General features: G+C 30.3%; 2 protein-coding genes, 1 non-coding gene and 1 pseudogene across 4 annotated transcripts; 1 reads left to right on the top strand and 3 right to left on the bottom strand.

Annotated features, from left to right (window-relative positions):
* Window positions 1-47: 47 nt before the first annotated feature.
* On the bottom strand, window positions 48-1,364 carry LOC132940090 (uncharacterized protein K02A2.6-like). The gene is made up of 4 exons (XM_061007512.1): window positions 1,092-1,364; window positions 455-1,018; window positions 278-390; window positions 48-225 (listed from the first exon to the last, which is right to left on the bottom strand). The coding sequence occupies exons 1-4, from the start codon at window positions 1,362-1,364 to the stop codon at window positions 48-50; spliced, it is 1,128 nt and encodes a 375-aa protein (XP_060863495.1).
* Window positions 1,365-5,362: 3,998 nt separating this feature from the next.
* LOC132935794 (uncharacterized) lies at window positions 5,363-13,910 on the top strand. Of its 2 annotated transcripts, XM_061002411.1 has the most exons (10): window positions 5,366-6,216; window positions 8,250-8,483; window positions 9,568-9,729; window positions 11,565-11,726; window positions 11,786-11,888; window positions 11,944-12,098; window positions 12,176-12,322; window positions 12,393-12,684; window positions 13,068-13,310; window positions 13,370-13,910. In XM_061002411.1, the coding sequence occupies exons 1-10, from the start codon at window positions 6,130-6,132 to the stop codon at window positions 13,486-13,488; spliced, it is 1,704 nt and encodes a 567-aa protein (XP_060858394.1). In that variant the 5' UTR covers window positions 5,366-6,129; the 3' UTR covers window positions 13,489-13,910. The 2 variants fall into 2 exon arrangements, with proteins under 2 accessions (XP_060858395.1, XP_060858394.1); XM_061002412.1 differs by lacking the exon at window positions 13,068-13,310 and having other exon boundaries at window positions 5,363-6,216.
* A 5,168-nt stretch (window positions 13,911-19,078) lies between these two features.
* On the bottom strand, window positions 19,079-19,255 carry LOC132937654 (U2 spliceosomal RNA; annotated as a pseudogene).
* A 940-nt stretch (window positions 19,256-20,195) lies between these two features.
* LOC132937633 (U2 spliceosomal RNA) lies at window positions 20,196-20,389 on the bottom strand. The gene has a single exon (XR_009663746.1). It is a non-coding gene; the product is annotated as a U2 spliceosomal RNA (small nuclear RNA).
* Between the last annotated feature and the right edge of the window lie 1,543 nt (window positions 20,390-21,932).

Raw genomic sequence — 21,932 nt, 5'->3', positions numbered from 1 at the left:
TAATACAATTCACAATACATTTTTCACTTATATTTTTTTTTTTATTATTACAAATCTAAACGCTTAGGTGACTTTGTTTCTAACTGACCTAACGGTTTTATATCTGGTAAACTTAATTTATTATTAATATTAACATCTGTAATATTTTGTTTCCCTTTTTCATCAACTTCTTCACTAGCTTTTTTGATTTCCAATTCATCTGTTCTTTTGTCTTTCTCATTTTCTCTTCAGTTCCTCTAAAAACTCTTTATCATAATTTTTTATATAGTCATCATACGTACTAAATTCTTCCAACTTAATTATATGGTTTATATGCCTTCTCCATACTAATTCTTTATCTTCAAGTCTAACTATATAATTTCTGCCTCCTAACACTTCTTCTATCACTGCCTTTTCCCAATTTTTTTTATTTGGATTAGAAAAATCTCTCGCATAGTATAATTAAAGTGCTCACAGTCACATTTTTATTATTTTTATCTTTTAATGGTTTGTGTATCCCTCTTTTAAAAGATTTAACTGCATTTTCAGCTGCACCATTTGTAGCAGGATGAAAAGGTGGTGATGTATAAAATACAATTCCATTTTGTTTACAAAATTCTATGAATTCACTAGAACGAAACTGTGGACCATTATCAGGAATAATTGTATTTGGTAATCCAAAACGTCCAAAAATTTCCGACAATTTATCAATTAAATAAACACTATTCATTTTACTCATTTCTATAACATCAGGCCACTTTGTAAACGCATCAATCCATACTAAATAATTTTTGTTATTTAAATACAAAAAATCTAAATGTACTTGTTCTAAAGGACCAACGGCTTCTGCCCACTTAGCTTGCCTATCTACTACTGGACTAGATTGACATGATACACAGACTTCACAACTTTTTACATAACTTTCTATTTCTTTGTCAAGTCTAGGCCACCAAAAATAAGATCTAGTAATCGCTTTTATTTTTGCAATGCCTGCATGTGTGTTATGTGTCTCTTTTAATAAAAATATTCTCAACTTATTCTGGAATAATTACACCTTTTTCAATCTTTAGTTCACTTTTTCTAATAAAATAACCTATATATTCTAACTCTACTTTTTCTGGCCACCCTTCTTCAATCCAACTATAAACTTTACTTAATATTCTATCTTTCCTTGTCTCTATTTTAATTTTTAATAAATCTAAAGGAATCATTCCTTCCACAAAATTTTTATAACTGTACTCATTATCATTTTCTTCTCTTTTTACTTCTAATGGTAAACGGGACAACCCATCCGCTGCACAATTATTTTTTCCTTGAACGTACTTTAATTCATAATCAAATTCTGACAAAAACAAAGCCCAACGTTGTAATCTCTTTGATGCCATACATGGAATTATGTTCCCCAAATAATGCCAATAATGGTTTGTGGTACGAACATAAAATTAATTTTCTACCTAATAAATATTGTTAACATTTTTTTACACCCCAAAGAATAGTTAGAGCCTCTTTTTGTATCACAGCATATTTTCTTTCAGCTACCGTTAATACTCTTGAAGTATAACTTATAGGTTTACGCAAATGGAATAGACCTAGGCTTACAAAAAACTGGCATTACTCCTTCTTTTATTTTTAAGGTAATTTTTTCTTGTTTATACTTTCCTAATTTATTTTTAAACAGGTCCCGAGTAGCAATGTTGGTGTAAATTGGGTGCTCTAAATATTTTTTAGGTTTTTGTTACCATGCTATAACGGTGCAGAGGAATGTGTTTTTGATCAAAATGAATACTGACTTATTACATGAGACAAATCTGGCTGAAAAGTCACCATGTTTGGCATATTTCCGAGAAGTTACCAGGTTTGTCCCAGAAGTCACCAGGTTTTGCCTAGAAGTCACCAGCATATGTATATAAACACCGATTATATTTAATAATATTGAAACAATAAATGATGGAGGCCCGGGGGGTCGTAATTTTAAAGCAATCCCACCTCTTAATCTCATTACATAAAAAAAAAAAATTTTTTAAATAAGGCCTCAAAATTGAACAATGTCGTTAAGAAGCAATTATCGTCAGAAAGATGACAGGCTGAGGGAAACCAATATAAAAAATGTTTAACTTGTTATAGTCACCGGGTTTTGCCGAAAAATTAGCCGGTTGGCTAAGAAGAAACCAGGTTTAGGACGAGAAGTCAACAGGATTGGCCGAGAAGTCACCAGGATTGGCCGAGAAGTCCCTATGTTCGGCCAAGAAGTCATCAGGTTTGGCCGAGAAGTCACAAGTTTTGGCCGTGAAGTCACCAGCATGTATATAAACACCAATTATATTTAATAATATTAAAACAATAAATGATGGAGGCCCGGTTGGTCGTAATGCTAAAGCAAATCTCATGACAACGAAAAAAAAAAATTTAAAAAAATAAGACCTCAAAATTAAAAAAATGTTGTTAAGAAGCAATTATCATCAGAAAGATGACAGGCTGGTAACCTATATAAAAACAAAAATTTAATTTGTTATTGTCGCCAGGTTTTGCCGAAAAATCAACAGGTTGGCTAAGAAGAAACCAGGTTTTGGACGAGAAGTCACCAGGTTTCCCCGAAAAGTCACGAGTTTTGAACGAGAAGTCACCAATTTGTATATAGTCACCGATTATATTTAATAATATTGAAACAATAATAATAGAGGCCCGAGGGGTCGTAATGCTAAAGCAGTCCAGCCTCCTATTCTTATTACTACTAAAAAAATAAAAAAATAAGATATCAAAATTAAAGAATGTCGTTATGAAAGATGACAGGCTGATATGGGTTAGATAAAAACAAAAATGTTGATTTGTTATAGGCGCTGCGCGTGGCAGTCTACTTCAGTTTGGCCGAAAAGTCCTCAGATTTGGCCGAGAAGTCAGCCAGTTGGCCAAGAAGTAGCCAGGTTAGCCAAAAACTCAGCAAGCCGAATTCTTTCACCCGGTTTAGGACGATAAGTCAAAAATATTGGCTGAGAAGTCCCAAAGTTTGGCTGAGAATTTAACAGGATTGGCCAAAAAAGTCACAAGGTTCGGCCGAGAAGTCACCAACTTGTATAATATAGTCACCGATTATATTTAATAATACTGAAACAATAATGATGGAGGCCCGAGGGGTCGTAATGTTAAAAAAACATTTAATTTCGAGGTCTTATTTTTTTATTTATTTTTTTTTATGGTTATGAAAACAGGAGTTTGGACTGCTTTAGAATTACGACCCTCGGGCCTCCATCATTTATTGTTTCAATATTATTAAATATAATCGGTGATTATTAATTACAAGCCGGTGACTTCTCGGCCAAAACTGGTGACGTCTTAGCCAACTGGCTGAGTTTTCGGCTAACCTGGCTACTTTTCGGCCAACTAGCTGACTTCTCGCGAATCCTTGTGACTTTTCGGCCAATCCTGTTGACTTATCATCCTAAACCTGTTGACTTCTTAGCCAGCCGACTGAGTTCTCGGCTAATTTGGTGACTTCTCGGTTAACCTGATGGCTTCTTGGCCAATTCTGGTGACATCTCGTCTTATACCTGGTGCCTTCTTAGCAAACCGACTGAGTTCTCGGCTAACCTGGCAACATCTCGGCCAACTGGCTGACTTCTCGGCAAATTAATTGCAAATAATTGCAAATTGGTTTTCAGAATTTGCAAATCAATATTTTTTTTTTTGGCGAATTTTACAAGTTTTTTTTGGCAGCCCCCCGACTTTGTCAGATTAATTCGGGAAATATGTCAATATTTTGAAAATTAAATGCAAATAATGCTGGCCAAAAAACTTGTAAAATTTAGCAAAAAAAATAAAATATTGATTTGCAAATTCTTAAAATCAATTTGTAATTATTTGCAATTAATTTGCAAAATATTGACATATTTCACTAATCGATCGGCCAAAGTCGGGGGGCTGATGAAAAAAATTGTAAAATTCGCCAAAAATAAAATATTGATTTTAAAGTTCTAAAGTTGGTCACCCGTAACGGGTTTTCGCTTATAATATGTTAACGAGTTATTTGCAAATATTGAAAACCAATTTGCAAAACATTGACATATTTATCTAATCGATCGGACAAATTCGAGGGGGTCCAACTTCACACACATGGTTACGCGACCCAATATTTTGTAGCGACCCCTCGGTTGAATACCACTGGTTTGGACTTCCTGGTTAAGACTTTTTTTATATAGTTTGTTCATATAATATTACGCTTGTTCTTTGCCTAGTTTAGTAGTTCGCAGATATTATGTTGAATAAACTTTATTGTGTTATCAAATATCTGTAGACTAGTGTTCACAATTGACATAGGTATGCGTCTGAGCCACCAATATTATAGTTATTAAGATATTATCACTGATAACTATAATTTTTTGTTTCCTACCGAAATATGTAGTATTGTTATTTACTTCTATCAATATAAATTTCGAAAAATAAAGTGAATATGAAATATAAATTCATCATCACTTACATGTTACATACATATCCTCGTCTACGGGAATAAATCTTCTACGTGAAAAAACACTACTTTTCAGTAGAGACAAAACAGTTATTTATAAATTACTCAATTAGCTATTATTCTTTTTAATTTAAAAATACTTTCAGTGTCCGAGAAATAAATAATATTTTATTATTTTAAATTCTGTCATAATATATATTTTATTTATAAATATATTAAAGGATTTAAATAAAAAAATTGTCACACAGGATATTTTTTCATCTGGGAGGGGACATAAGAGATTTTAGGTTTTTGAATTTTTATAAAATGTTACATAGGTTATGTACTGACTACATATGACCCACAGGTCTGCGTTGAGTAATTTTTCACTTGGAATGCAGTTTATAAATTGTTGGATAGAGCTCCTCTACTTAATTCCCCATTCGAGCACTGCTCGTACATACAAAAAAGGGCAGTGTTATTTACTATATTATGCATGTTATATACAATATAGGTACATATAAATTATAGACCTTCTTCTTGAATAACTCTATCAATTAAAAAAAACCGCATCAAAATCCGTTGGCGAAGTTTTAAAAATCTAAGCATACAGACAGAAAATGGATTTTGTTTTATACTATGGTAAAATTATATTATTTTAGTATTCATGTACTAATCGTGGGTGACGCGAACAAAATATTTCTGTTCGAGAGAGAAAGACGTGGTGTCGCTACTACGTAATCACTCGCGTCCACCAAAGGCTCAGTCAAACAGAAAGCGGGCACTGTAAAATGAAACAACCAGACCGCTGCCCGCGTACCAGTACACCATGGCATGGCAGCCCACTCACTGTTTGACTGAGCCTTAACGCAGTAACGCACTGCCACTGCGCAGTAATAAAGGTAGTAAAGCAATACGCAGTAAATAGTAACGCACCGACACACGATAATTCGATGGATGCGGTAAAGTTGGCCGTGATGGCGTAATGCCGTACAAATTTATTTTGTCAAGCGTACGTCCGTGTCCGTGTGGCAGAGTATGGACTGTAGTGGAAGCGTGGACGTCTGTCGGCCTGGGCCCGAGTCTAATAGTCTATTATAGCTGAGTAGCTGACGACGCGAGAGAGAGATGAGAGGTCGTTCGCCGAATGCCGAATCGCCGACGCCGCCGCGATTTCAGCGCTCTCGTCTCACGGCGGAGGTTGACACGATGTGATAATAATCATCATCGTCACCGCGGCCGCCGCCGCCTCCACCACCGCCACTGCATACCAGTTACCCCACACCGCTCATGCGTAAACAATGTTGTTGTACACTTGTACATAATATTGTCATATCGTCCATTTTTTCATTCCATTATCTTGTAATCAGTTTTTCCCAGTGATATATCGGATAATAATATTGTAATAAATTTAATATCTTTTCATTTCGTTTCTATTTTCGTCCGTCGCGTACCGCCGATAGTCGGGCTGCGCGTACGGTACCATCGGTCGTCCATCCGGTAAAACCCACTGGATTGCGATCTATTTCGCTTCTCGTGCTTGCCAGACTGCTGTCCGTCGACATTGTCAATATTATTCGTGGACACCCGTCGTTTTTGCACGTCCGTGTCACACCGCGCAGTACTGTGTCCTGCACGACTGTCTGATTTTTCTCGGTCTCGACCAATAACGCAACTTATCCACTGCCGGGCCCGAACAGAACGGCCAAAACATGACTTCGTTGACTTCCAACGACGATCTGATGCAAAAGACTATGTTGATCATCGAACACAAAATCAGAAACCTGGAAAAACGCAAGGTAACTTGGACGTATTGTCTTGTCGCTGACATTAATCATTTTTCTCCACTTTGACGAACGTTCGATTTGCACCGTTTTCTCCACCTATTTATCTGACCATAATATCAATTTAATTCCTCATAGGGAATAATATGATTTGGCACTGCAGAGTTTGATCATATTGTATTGTCGTTTACATTAAAGTCTCAATAAGTTTTCCTATTTAAATTTGTTAATAAGTGATCAAGTGACCATTATTCATTTCATTTCAGCCAAAAACCTCCAGCTATGGAAAATCAAAACATGTAGCTACCTACTTATTTTATTATAGAAGTACGAAGTACTTAACATTTATATATTTTATGTTCTATACATTTGAGACCAATATTATTTGTGTCTTCAGCTCTTTAGCATTTAGGTAAGATAGTATTAGATTTTTAGTAAGCTATTAATTATATAAATACTTGGATAATAGAAAAATTTGTGGAAAGCATATTATAAAGTTAAAAGAATCTTACATAACAGATGGTATTGTTTCCTATAATTTTAATAATAGGCTCATGGCAAAAGTTTCAGAATAGTTCATGTCTACAGAGCACAAGCACTATTAAGAAATCACATGAATAAATAATTATAATTGGGCAATCATATGGTATAAAACTAACTATCTACCTATTAGCAATTAGAAATACATTATGCATGGTAATCATTTTGTAAACTAGCATAAACTTGACCTGAGAGTAAGGTACCTTTGGGCTTAGGTTATATTATATTCTCAATTGTAGGTACTTACATACATGAAATATATTATATATAAATTTTAATACTATCTAGTAAAACATTATTCAATAATACACAAACGGGTAAATTGACGCAGTTATTAAATTACCTATTTATCTAATTTACAGAAATTTTTTTTTACATTGAGATAACCTACCACCAACATATAATGTATAAAATATTATAATTATTTATAAAAAATAACTCAAAAAATATTTATTATTTAGTACAATATGATTTGACCTACCTTTATATAAGTTAAAAATGTAAGCTTTACATTTAATTTTGTCTACTAATTTAAGCTTATTATACACATTTATAATAATTAATAACTGTAATAATGCATTAGTATTGGCACAGTTTGGTCTGAATAATTAAGTAAATATTGAAGGGATAGGGGCTGTAGCCTTACAATACTACTAATAAATATAGCTGGAAAATATATAAAATATATAAAATCCAAAGTGCAGTATTCCCTAAGCATGCTCATCCTTCTTTTGCCCTTTTTTCGTTGATAAACAATGACATTTAAATTGGTATTTAAAAAATATAGTCATAGGGAGCATTGATGTATATATAAATTTTTACTATCAATGCATTTTATAAGGTTTTATCTTATAAAAAGATGTATTCATTATATACACTTATTTATGGTGCATTTATATGTCATCTTTTAAAATATGGTGATAAAAAGAGGCGTAAATGGTAAATACTAAATATTATTCATAATTATAGCTCAAACATTCAGACATATTATTCTAAATTTTTTTTCAATTTTCCATTCCTAAACTACTCTCAGAGTAGTATGTTTATTTTTAATTTGTTCCTCAATGGGTCAATAGTTAATTTATTCAAATTATAATTTTTCAAAATTTAAACCTACCTACCTATATTTGAAGATCAAATTTTTAATACTTGGATTTTTATATTATTTTAGAAGTATCCTTTAGAGATTAGTAATACAAATATATTTGTTTCAAATATAAACTATGTACCCTTTTTTACTGTTTTTGTAAATTAAAACTGTTCTTACTGTTTAATGATTTTGAAAATATTGACGCATCTAAATCAAAATTGGAAATTCTAATTTCAAATGAGTAGGAAGAATACTATTTCAGGTGTTCAGTCCACCGCTTGGTCACTTAATATTACTTAGTTATTAGTGTTCTTGTTATCTAATATGCATTATTAACTATATACAGTTATATAACAAATGATTATAATTTATAATAAAAACTAATGAATTTATAATTTTTTTTTATTATTGTATTTAGCTTAAATTAGAAGGATACCTTCAACAACAAGAGGAAGGAGTTCAATTGAGTGACGATCAATTACTTGCTGCATCAAAGTTTAATGAAGTAGTTAGTACTTTAGATTTTGCAAGAAATCTGAAAGACCAGTTAAATACGCTTTTAATAACAGCAAAACAAAATAGAAATAGTACAAATGGTGATAAGCTTCCTACCAATGTAGATAGTAAAATCAAGCAGGTTTTAAATTTTCAGGTAATTTCTTGATGTAAAATAAATAATTAAATAATTGAAAGTAACAAATTATAGTTTAATTAGCAAGTATATAGGAGCCGCTAAATTATTTAGTTATATTGTTAAATATGCAAAGAAAAAATGCTTTTTTAAATTAATAATTTAATGTCGACAAATTGGAATATTTTTACTATTTTTGTTTATATATTTACTCATTCTGGATATGCTATTAAAAAACTAAATTGTATAACTACAACACCTTTAAAAATACATAGTAATGGATCTAGATACTAAATTTACCTGTTATACTTAATAATATAGGTAGTTATATCAATTATAATCACAAAGTTCTTAGGAAAGTAAACAAAATCACTTCTTATTTTATCCTGATATTTTAATTTGAAAGTCTAAACACATGTATAAATCTATTCCTTATAATTATTTCAATACTAGCCCTGTTATTATAATAACATATAGTTTAGGCCAGTGTTCATATTCAATTTCATCTTGAACTTCTTCAGGGATGCCATTAGTCTATAATTCACTGGTCAGTACTATTAATAAGTTTTTGTTTGCTTAAACTAATCATGTGGTTTGATATAATTTTAATTATGACTTTTGATTGATTGTTTTCTAACTTAGGTAAATGCATTTATTCGATTTAAGAGTGATTCTCTCTTGACTTGTTATATTAATTTGAATATTCATATATGACCTAATATACATTTTATATACAGATTCTACACAATTCCAACGATAAATTATTGTAAAACAATTTGAATTTAAATTGTATTATATTAAATTAATTTTTTATTTTTAAATTTCATTATATTGCAGTTTTCATAGTCTAACACCGAATGCAATTGAAGTTTAAGACTTAAAATTTTATAATGGACTAAAAAACGAATTTGTATCTTTCATTTTGTTTAATTTATTAATATATAATATTTTATTAACATTATGCATTCTCTATTGGTTAATATTTCAATAACGCCACGATAATTCTGATTATCTTAAACATAAGATTATATTGTAGATATTTTTAATAACCAATATTCAAAGAATTTATATATTAACATATACATATACTTATCTTTCCTTTTAGAATATACTGGAAAGTATTAAAGATGAAACTGTGAAACAAGATTTATTAGCTGGTAATAATGGTGCAGCACAATTGACAGATGATGAGCTCTCAAAATTGTCATATTTTTCTAAAATGGTATCACCAAAACGGAGAGTAGAAGAAGGAAAACCACTTTTTGAGGTAACTTTAAGAAACACATAAAGCCAGTGGCATGAGGGAGGGAAGATAAAATGACACAACCCCCCTTCCCTTTAGAATGTGTTATGTATAAATTATTTTATAATTAAATTTATTTTTTCAATTTTGTTTTTTCCATACATATAATTGTATGTCTTGATTGGCTGATTATTTTTATTAAATCATTTTTATTTTACATAACCTTGACTATACTTTAATTTCTAAATATTTATATAATATATTGACACCCCTTTGAAATATCCCTAAATACACACAAATCGTTGTTTTTTGAAAAATGTGAGAAAACTGGATTTGTATTTTAAATTTTAAAATATGCACTTATAAAGTTTCAAATATCCACTAAAAAAGCACAAAATATGCAAAATAATTTTTTAATATTACAGCTATTTATTTATTGTAAAGTTATAAAATCGAAACATTATTGATGAAAAAATTATTGTATCAATAAACTACAATATTATATACAGTATATTTCATGATAGTGATGAAAAAATATACAATAATCATTATTGGAAAAACAATAAGTACCTAATGACAATATTTTCTATATTAATCTGGGTTAAATTATAATAACGATTTGTAGCAATGTAGTTGTAAGCAAAAAAATTTTAGTTCGCATCAACGCTTATGGATGCTTAAAACTCGACATTTCTAGGGAGAAATGTTGGATAGAAAAATTCTAGAAGTCAACACTTTCACATTGGTGTATTTAAGACATTTGTTTTAATATTAGCAGGTCTTTATTTTTATTAATAATTTAAGAACATTTTTTTAAAATTAAATCAGGTCAAGTACTGATCAATTTGAAACTTTTTTTCTTCTACAACTACTTAATTAAAATACTGACTAAAAACTAAATTAACTTTTAAGATTTTAAATACTTCACTCAATTTGTTGTACGGTTCAATCCATTTTCCAAATGATAGTCATTTTGAACTTGGAAATTTTGGCATTGTAAAGTAACAAATACAAACAATGTTATATAAAAAGATGGGTTTTGTGAAATACATTTATATATAATAATTTTATATAAAATCATAAAATTAAATTAAAACATTTAAATTAATTTTATGGAAAATATGCACCTGCACCCATAATATGCTAAAATATGCAAAGTAAAAATGTTTAATATTATTATTTTGCATTATTATTATTATTATTGGGTTCAATTGTTTTAATTAATGTTTATAATAATAATTACTAATATTAACTAAAATAAAAAAGTCATTATTGTGTAAGATGGAAAATTTACGATATGTTAAATGTAAAAACCAAACTAGATATACTATATACAGCGACAAAGTATAGGCATATTATGTATAATAACACTTGCATACCTCCAGAGACCATACTGTCGAACAGAATATCACTTGTATATAATTGTTCTGTGCTAAAAATGATTACTTATTTCAATCATTAAAACATAAACATATAACATTATAACATGCAATTATATTATTATTATAACATTTATATTTTCATGTTACCTTTTCATTTACAAACCACCAGCTAAATAAAAAAAAAAACATTCTTATTTATAAAATAAATATAAAAAAGAAAAAATCTCATAATAATCTTACAATAATTTCTGAAATCTTACATTAATTTTTTTTTTTTTTAACTGGAAATAACAAAAAATAAAATAAAACTGTATACAAATTAGATTTTTTAGCACATTACTAATAGAGATATCTCTATAAAGCAAATATTTATTGAATTTCAAATGTATAATGTAATAATTTCTTTTAGTGTGAAATATATTATTAGCGCATATTTGATTTTTAAATAATTTTTGTTAATATTTCTTTAAATTACAGGATCAACTTAAGACTGTTTCCAAGCATTACATGAAGCTTATAGATAGTAGACCTAATATTGTAGCTGGTACAAGTTATGCACATTTAAAAGAATGTTTGTTAAAAATTGAAAAAAGTGGTTATCTAAACAATATAGCAAAACTGAAACATGTTGATAAAAAAGTTAGTACAATAAATAGTTTAAATGATATCTATGATTATTACACTACATTACGTTTAAGGTAAATACAATTAATGAAGATAATAGTTTAGAAACCAAAATACCTCAACATATTCACCAATCAATAGCTTCCGTAACTGAAGATTCACCAGATAATATACCAAGTAATTTACTAACAAATTGTATTTTAAGTTATTTTAACCATCATTACTTATTTAGTTTCTAGTATTCCTAATTTGGATTTCACTCCAAATAAAATAGAAACAATTTATTTTACAAATAATAATATTGGTGGAAAAACAGTTGAACAAAACCTACAAAAAAGTAAAAACCCCACAGATTCAGTACTCAATACATCATTTGACTTTTTACAAGTATTTACTATTTATATATGTATTATTAAAACTTTGAAACTAAGTAAATATCCTTAAAAAAATTATTTTTATTTCAGGATTCTCAACTTGAAGAAGATATTATAAGCATTGATCTGAATTCTATACCAACTCAAACATTTTCTTCTTCTATTTACGCTAATCATGGACCAACAGATGATGCAATTTTACAAATACTGTCTACTCCTCCACAACACCGGACTTTGGTACCTATTTCACACAAGTTTTTTTTACTTAAAATTAATCAATGTAGTTAATGAGAATATTTTTATTTAGGAAACAAAACAAAATCATTTAGAAAATGTCGTGGATGTTAATACTTCTAACTCCTGGACAGGAAAAAATGAAGTAAACTGGCAAAGTAAAACCGAATCAGGAGATAGTAATAATTTACCTAGAGAAAACTGGTCAATGGCTCAAATGATAAATAACAGCACAAATAATGACTGGCTCATAAAAAACAATTGGGTTCAAATGGCTGAAGTAGATAAACAAAACCAAGCACCAGCAGAACCAACTCAACCATCACCAAAACATTCCTCATCTAATTTCGGTTTAGTTACTAACGGTATATAAAATGATTATTTATCTACTATAACATTTTAATGTATTATGTAAAGATAGGATATAGGTGTTACCTATAATTTTGAATAATTTATTTGGTTTAGTACTTGTAGCTTTAGTAACATTTATTAGTAAAAGGTTAAAATATAACAAAGTTAAGTATAATATAACACAAGATTATCTTAGAGTATTACTTTTATTCTTGATAGCACATACTAATTTTTTAACTTTAATCTCAATAAAATGTTTAAATTTGTTTATAAACATGCAATATGTGACTGTCTGACCTTCAGGTAATGTAGAATTCCAATTCAAGAAAGTTACAGCTATTCTTACCCTATAGATATAAACATAACAAAGTTGATTTAAAATAAATTATCAATTTAGGATATACAGAGAATCTCGATGAGCTATTGCAAAAATCAGTGGTTTTCAATAAACAAGAATCATACCCTGTTGCTACTTCCTCTAATAATTCAAAATATTATCAAACCAATTACGGGCAGCAATCGTTAGAACGTAATATTGGGCATTATACTAATTCTAATGGTAGTAATCCTAGGAGCCACTCAAATGATTTTAATAAAAGATCTACTTCCATAAAACCTAAAGCTTCATATACAGTAGAAGGTTGGTTATGCATTTTATATTTGATAATGAATAACATTTAACAATATCTATTTATACAGGAGGACCATCTCGAGGTTATCAACAAGGCAACTCATATGTTTATAATAATCGCTCTCATAAAACCAATAGCAATACCAACACGAGTAATGATTATTCCAGAATCTCACGACAAACCTGATGAAAATCAGAATTCATACAATATAATACCTTATTTAATATTCTAATGTGGAAATTGAACAGTACCTATATATTTTGTTTATTAAGTATGAACTTATTAGATAAAACTAGAGAGGCTGTATAAGCTCTTATAGGCTCTCTAGATAATACTAAAAACTATTATATCCACTTAATTCAACTGTTTATATTATTTTCTTTTTTTATTAAGTATTTGAATTCATTGAACTCTAAATATGCACTTACATCAATCTAAATATTTTTTTTTCTTGAATTGTGACTACTTAAAAAAATAACTATTTAAAACTGCATAAAATAGATGAATATTTAATGTTATTACAATTTTTCTGATATAATTAATTTTTTTTATGAATGTTATTGCAGTATATGTATCTAAAATTTAATAAATTACTAAGTCAGGGGATATTTTTGGCGTTTTTTGTTTCTTGGTGGTGGTTTTCTTTACAATTTATTATTAATTTTTCTGATTATTATTATATTATGTTCTCTCCACAAGTTCAACATTATTATTTCTATGTTATTAAAATAATTTAAATTATAATGAAACTACTTAAGTTTCAAGAATATGTAACTATGCATATTGTGTAACATTAAATACTTGGCAAATTCCTCTATATATTCCTTTTATTATTTTATATATTATATTTATAGTTAGTCTTACATTTGTACATTTAATTGAAACTGAATATATGCATGGCAATTATATCATAACTTTATAGTGTATTTTTTTATTAATTTAATTGTATATATATATAATGTAATAAATACCAAATGTATGGCAAGTACGAATTTAAACCAGAGCTTTAAAGAGCTCTAAAATTGGTATTCTATAGAACCAATATTAATAATTACTAATGAAAAACATGTTTAAATTATATTGTATGTTGTAACAAATGTTATCTATCATTATTATTACCTATCAGTTTATTTTAAAGTGAATCCTGTGTTTCAGAGATATTATGTTACGCATTTGGTAACATGTATAAATTGTTTTCTTTATTTTGCAATATTAAATTTTGTATTTATGCAATTTTTTGTTGTTTGTTATGTTTTCAAAATAATATAATATTTAATTTGAATGAAGATGTACTAAGAAGTAATGGTTTTATTATAATTTTAAATATTAAACAGAGTTTCAAACTTTTTGATTCAAGTGAATATTTTCAATTAATATAACTATAAAATTTAAATTAGCAATTTTGATACATATTTATGTACTAAATATAATAAGTTTATTTATTAGTTTTGTGCTTGCATTTTAAACAGTTGTAATATGTTAAATTTATATATGCATTGATACAGTTTATAATGCAAGCACAAAGATAATAAGTAAACCAATAATATTATTTAGTACATAAATATGTATTAAATTGCTAATTTTAATTTTATAGTTAAAATGTCAATGTGGCTACGTGGGTCTGTATATTTTGGCGGTATTTTACAGACATAGGCTCATATTTGTTACTACAAGCAAAATAATGCCGACAATGTTCAATGGATTGTTGAAACCATGGTCTTCATTAAGTTTTGTAAGTCGACAATCAATTATCGAAATAATAATAATATTGTGGTACTTGACTGGTAGATGGTACCACCAGAGCCCGTTCATAAGAGCTTCATAACCGAGGATTAGTTGCTTAATAATCTTAAGACAGTATCAGAAAAATGTACCTAGGCACCATGGCTGGAAAATGCCACCGAGCTAGGGTATCCAGCAGGCGGTAGCAGCCACAAGGATTTAAGATATTTCTTAGTTTCTAACCATAGATATTAATGTATCTTATACTGGAGAGCCTAGATAAAAGCTCTATACCTTATAAAGGTCCCCACACACTGCGGCGGTGGCGGTGGCGTTAAATTCTATTGTCTTGGTTTTACCGCCGCGGTGAAATGTGTCCTGCATCAATTCACCGCCACCGCCACCGCTGCAGTGTGTGGGGACCTTAACACAGATTTTATAAATTTAATTTTAGTTAAATATAATCTGTGTTCATACTATTGATTATGAATAATATAGTGTATAAAAATAGTAATAAAAATAAATAATAATTATAGTACTCATAATCAATGCTTATACGAATAGAATAAAATTGTATATTATTGGATTATTACAAGATATCCAATGATGAACAAATACTAATGAGATGTTTAATCGCCAATTTCTACAGCAGCTACTTAAAGAAGACCGGTCTATTAGTAAGAGGCTATGGTTCTAACCACAGTCTATACCCACAACCCACTATTGGATATTTGGATTATATTGACCGAAATGCAACTATAAGTTGAAACTCAAAACCAATGCTGTACCATATTTATTTTTGATAAAACTATAGGTTCTTACCGGTAATATGTAATACGCTATTTTTTTTTTCATTTGATTTATTGTCTAATGTCTACTATTAAAAGTTTTAAAGCATATATATTATTAAATAGGTAACCGACGCAGGTTCTTGGAAAACCTTGAGAAAATTCCAAATGAATTCAGAGTAAAAATAATATTCAAATGATTTTAATCTATGATTAAATTTTTTTTTTTACCATGGTAATCATCTGATTTTATTTTACTTCTTTGAATAATGAATCAGCAGATCGGTAAATCGTCCATCTATTGCATTCAGAGTTACACATAATTTTGACCAATATTCTTGATTACAATGATTTTTATAACCTTGTTCATTGTTATAATGACATGACACAAAAGTATAAAATTATTGAAAATAACACCATACTAATAATAACCTCCACCATATTTTTAGAGAAAAAAAACAAATTATTATATTTATGCATATTATATTCTGCAGGAACAAATTAAATCTAAAACCTGGGAAATCGCTTAGCTATTAAATTGAAATTTTCTATGATAAAACATTGACATTGGACGATACCATGTTTGTCACTAACAACTAATATGATACATGAATCATAAATAATAAGTAGGTAATAGGCTACTAATAGCATTCAAACATTGATAATATAATAGACCATTCTATAATGGTTACCTATACTCTATAGCATAGATTAAATCTACTAAAATTTGGGTGTAAGTTTCATAAGTTTTAATTTATTTTTGAATTAACTACAGCTCGTCCCGTTTACAATTTGGACTATATTTCAGCACCTGTGACGGTGGAATCCCGTCCCGTTTCTGCAATAATGAATATTTTTTGCTGATTTTTACATTAATCGATAGGGATAAATCTACTAAAATTTTGATATACGTTTTACAAGTCTTAAACAAATTGGGACTTATTTACAGCTCGTCCCGTTTACAATTTTGACTATATTTTAGCACCTGTGATGGTGGAATCCCGTCCCGTTTCATCAATAATTGATATTTTTTCCTAATTTTTATACTAAAAGATAGGGTGTAATATACTTAAATTTTTGTGGAAGTTTCATAAGTTATAATTCATTTTAAATTACTTACAGGCTACAACTCGTCCTGTCAAAATATTGACTTAATTACGCGCACCTGTGGCGATGGAATCGCGTCCACGATATTATTTTTTATAATGTGATGATGCCAAACTAATGAAATATAAACTATTAATTTTTTATTTTCATAATCTATTAATAAATCTACAATTTTTTTTTTGATAAATATATTTTGTGTTCTTACTTATTTTTATAATTTATTATAGAGATAACATTTTTATACAGGTATTTCATATAATATTTATAATAATTATAACATAGCTATATGTAAGTAAAATAAAACTCTAATTTTTGTTTGGGAAGATTATTTTTTCCCTGGCGTAATCGATAGGTTGTTTAAAGACTACCTGAACTGGCGGAATCGATATACCTTATCCCCTAGTATAAAAAGGTCTGGCGGAATAGATGAAACCCTGTCATGGCTAATGAATCCAGAATCGTTGAACAAATTTTTCATTTTTTAAGAACCGAACTGGAACCTGAACCAACATTTTAGTTTTTCTGGGAACCGGAACCGGGGAACAGTAAAAATCATCAAGGTTCCTGCAGTCCCTACAGGTATTGTATAATGGCCATTTTAATAAAATGGTCAGTATTAATTACATTTTTCGTTTAGTTTCTGAAATTTTTTTTATAATTAAGATATAAAAAGTTAAACAAATTTAACTAGGCACATCAATAATATATAGCACTGCCAAATTATTTTTTTTATCTCTAGTATTGTAGACCTAGAATACTGATCACCTGTTATTCCTTTATATGACATAAATATTCATAAAACAAATTGGGGGAGGCACTCTCGCCCAGTCGGGTTTAGTAAGTTCCCACACGAAACATAGCAGGTATGCAAGTACATATGTAATTTCCCTAACGGAAAAAAATACACCCGTACGAAAGTTCCCACACGAAAATTTATTCAGACTTAGGACTGACAACTTAAACGTAGTTGGTCCAAATATATTATAAAAATTAATAATATAATGTGTAGGTATGGTCCACATATTATTTGTATTTTTGTAAGTGTTTGTAGTAAGACTTGTATCAGAACTAGCACTAGCCCAAATACTAGGGAGGAAACTATATCAATAACAAAATATCAGCTTATAACTAAAAAATAATTACTCAGTATGACTATGTCTTCACAGGGTGTCTTCATAGTGTTTGAACTTTCGCAATAAGCCAAATAAAATAAAATTTTTTCTATTACTATTATTATAATTATTATAACTATTATTATTTATGCCTATACAAATAATATGTGGACCATACCTACACATTATATTATTAATTTTTATTATATATTTGGACTAGATTCAATTAAAAATGTATTGGACTTTTTTATGCAACACAAAAACAAACACATTGGGAAGGAAGTTTGTATTCGGTGTAATTTTTTTTCGTGTGGGAACTTACGTATGCATACCTGGGTGTGATTTTTACCTGATATCTCGTGTGGGAAAATATATTCGCCACACCCAGTGCCCCTGGCTACGGCACAGGTACATATTAAACCAGTATCAGAATCATAGGAAAATATTGACTCAAATATTATACAATCCGTCTTCCGTTCACTGGTTGACTGATTTTATGTAGAAAAAACATTTTTATCACTTATCAGTTATCAGTAAAGCGTATAATATTATCATTAAAATTGAGAGGTGTCGTTCTACTAACCAGTCATTTTTTATATAATAATATTATTATTATTATTAATTACCTATGTTCCTTGGTGTACACACTCATCAGAAACGCTCGATCGAGGTGATTCACATTTCGTGATTAATGAATAAAACAAATTTATGAGCATTTGTTAAAATCCTTTTTGCCAACAATATAAACGTTTCACGAAAACGCCCTTCGGAGTGGAAATAAAAAACTTGTGGTCACTACCTACTTGGTTCACCAATATAAATAATAATATTTTAAATGAACTTTACTTTTTAATGTTATGAATGCACGCACTTCGAAATATTCATAATAGTAATATTCTTTAGTGGATTGTATGTAATCAATGTAAAAATCAATCAATGTAAAAATTATTCGCAATCTTTTTAAGAACAACCAGTAACTATTTCGAGAATCCAAAATTAAACGGTTTAATTTTGAAAACCAAAATTCTAAATATTTGTAATACTACGATTATGTTTATTATGTTCCCGGTGGTACTGCAATGCCGGGTCAACCAGCGGTGGAGCAGGAGCTAGCCCCAAGATTTCCACCAAATTTGAAATAATTTGTTTAACATTTGAACCTTTCAATGAAAGGTGTATCAGTTTTTTTTTTGATTATGTGCAATCAAAAACTAATTTAAATATGGTGATGTTTCGTTGCCCCCTCATTTAGTAAACCCGTATTATAACGCGAAAGATCAGAATATAAGTAACAGGAATGTATGTTGTGGTAGCCGTTGAACGAGAAACTACTGCCGCCGTCTCCGACGCTTGCAGCGACACCGCCGCTGACGTCAAAACTGAAGAAAAGTAGTGCTAGTTCATGCGACCCTGGTACCACGGAGTCAATTTCTACTTTATTTCGACGAAAGACCATCGTGCAAGGTTCAGCTGCCTCGATTGCGACTGTGCACTTGTGTCCACCCGGCCGGATACCAAGTACAATCCCGCTACCGACGGTGCTTGTCCACAATTTCACTTTGATTTGCGTCGAGCAGCGTTCGTGCGGGCATCTGAGGGCTGTTGGCAGTCGGTACCAGAATGTGAGGCGTCTGCCCCTCAAGCGTGGGCTGTCGGCGACGCGCAGGGGTCTCACCTGCCCCGGGGCTGCCACCGTCGGACACTGAGTCCGCTATCCGACTCGTCTCGGTCTAGTGGCGGCACTGGGTCAGGGCGGTTTGATGGGCCGGCCACCTGGCTACTGCCAGCGTGGGCAGCCATCGGACCCTACTGAGGGGGCCGCACCAGGTACGTCGAAAAAACACACTGAAGAACTCACGTAGACACGGTGACGACCAGACTCTGCTCCAAAAAGCAGCGTTCAGCTGGTCGACGTTTAAATTACAATACACGTAACAGCTGGGCCAAGAAACAGACACCAGCCAAACGTGCGTGATCCAAAAAAAGCGGCGGCAGCAGGCTGTTTGTAAAATTCACAGAAATCAAAACGGCTGGTCCAAAATCTATAATTTTTTTAAAATGTATATTCTTCCAACATTCTGAGAAAATATTTCAATATATCATAATTATAAATTGGATAAGCGTTTATATAATTGATATATAATTATTGTAATTGATCATGATTATTATGTGGGCCGTTCCCGGTGGTACTGCAATACCGGGTCAACCCGCGGTGGAGCAGGAGCAAGCCCCAAAATCTCCACCATGTTTGAAAAAATTAGTTTAACATTTGAACCTCTCAATGAGAGGTGTATCAGATGTTAAGCTGATAAGAACAGATACTACACTTTGATCTTAGCCGATAGGCCGAGAAGCGATACTCTATTAACATCACTGAGGTATCTTAAAGATAAACGCAATTCTAAGACGATTGTAGTTTCAAATTTGAGCGTGTCTGGAAAAGTGAAAATATCGATTTTCGAAAAATCGCATTTTAAAAATCAGCTGTATACGTCATTAATTTCATGATGTGTACCTCACAGGTTGATAATAATTGCATTTAAATGGATGATTTTATTGATTAATTGTCGACGATACGATCAGACAAACGGTACAGCTCAATAGCGCTATCTAGCGTCAGAAAAAAACGTACGCATACATAAAATATTACTTTCCAAAAACACGGATTTCGTTGTCTAATTCTACGAGAATTTGTTTTTTCCTTTGTTTAATAGTTGTAAGACACGTACAAGTTTGCAAATAACCGATTGAACATATTACGATCAGTATCGTTACAATGGAATAACAACAAACGACGTTTTGTCATACGTAAATTCGATGGCTATGTTGCTACGTGTAATGACAACGCGGCGAAATACGGCGGCACCGCGTCTTTCGTAGACGACAGCTATCGTGTACTGATAGCGCCCTCTCGTTGTCATACCATAAAATGTTTGTACAATAATCGCGATGGAAATTATTCAAGATAATATGAAAAATATTGCGTATTTTAAAATACTACTCAACGTTCCGTAAACGTAAAGTGTATGTGACTTTTTACCTCTACAACAAGTAAACAACAATGTTATTTCAACCAGCCAATAATAAACGTACTGTCGATGTGAAATACAAGACTTAGATACAAGATACACCACCAAGTATAGCCAGACATTTTGTATAGGGGGTGCTATAGCCCCCCCCCCCCCTGGCTACGCCTCTGAGTCAACACGTAAAATGTACCTACGAATACAGTTCTACCTATCGTACACGAAAAATAAACTTGGTTAAACGTATATTATACATTTATACTAACAATATACATATTGAAACAACGTATAAGACGTATACTAACCAAAGTTATCCTTTTTATAGACGTACCTAGTTTACACTATAATGTTTACTGGGACTGTTCTTAATTTACCATCAAATATGTATTAATGTTAGACGTCTGCAGACTGCAGTTAACTTGGACTAAATATTTATTGTTTGAATAAAATACAATTTAAATTTATTAAAATTTTACCTAATATATGTTTTATTATATTATAATATTTTAAATAAAAATATTAAAAATAATATTTGATATTTATAAGTTATAACACGTTCAATGTTTAATGTTATAATATTGTTATAATGTTATATATTGTATAGGTACCTCACCGTATACGGGGATAATACAGCTATAGTCTATAAATTATAATACACGTCTTTTACATTTTTAGTCATTATTTGTATTGGCTTAAGTACTTATATAACATTATACTAGGTGTCTAGTCTAGTCTAGTCTAGATATGACTTATTATAGTTGTTATTACCTACTTGGCTACTTATTAATCAGTATAGAATATACATTGATATTTTGCAAACAAAAGTTGATGACTGTTTAATTTTCATACGAAATTCAGTATTTTAGACATCATTA

Source organism: Metopolophium dirhodum, chromosome 1 (assembly GCF_019925205.1).
Source record: "Metopolophium dirhodum isolate CAU chromosome 1, ASM1992520v1, whole genome shotgun sequence".
NCBI lineage: Eukaryota > Metazoa > Arthropoda > Insecta > Hemiptera > Aphididae > Metopolophium > Metopolophium dirhodum.
The sequence above is the reverse complement of the archived record's forward strand: the minus strand, read 5'-3'. Positions and strand labels throughout refer to the sequence as shown.

What these genes read in the sequence shown, in the direction of transcription:
- LOC132935794 (XM_061002411.1), top strand. Translation starts at nt 6,130, where the DNA reads ATGACTTCGTTGACTTCCAACGACGATCTGATGCAAAAGACTATGTTG. An exon ending in CTCCACAACACCGGACTTTG is followed by an intron (nt 12,323 to 12,392) that starts GTACCTATTTCA and finishes ATTTTTATTTAG; the next exon opens with GAAACAAAACAAAATCATTT. An exon ending in AGCTTCATATACAGTAGAAG is followed by an intron (nt 13,311 to 13,369) that starts GTTGGTTATGCA and finishes CTATTTATACAG; the next exon opens with GAGGACCATCTCGAGGTTAT.
- LOC132940090 (XM_061007512.1), bottom strand. Translation starts at nt 1,364, where the DNA reads ATGGCATCAAAGAGATTACAACGTTGGGCTTTGTTTTTGTCAGAATTT. An exon ending in AAGAAGGGTGGCCAGAAAAA is followed by an intron (nt 1,019 to 1,091) that starts GTAGAGTTAGAA and finishes TAATTATTCCAG; the next exon opens with AATAAGTTGAGAATATTTTT. An exon ending in AAAATAATAAAAATGTGACT is followed by an intron (nt 391 to 454) that starts GTGAGCACTTTA and finishes AATTGGGAAAAG; the next exon opens with GCAGTGATAGAAGAAGTGTT.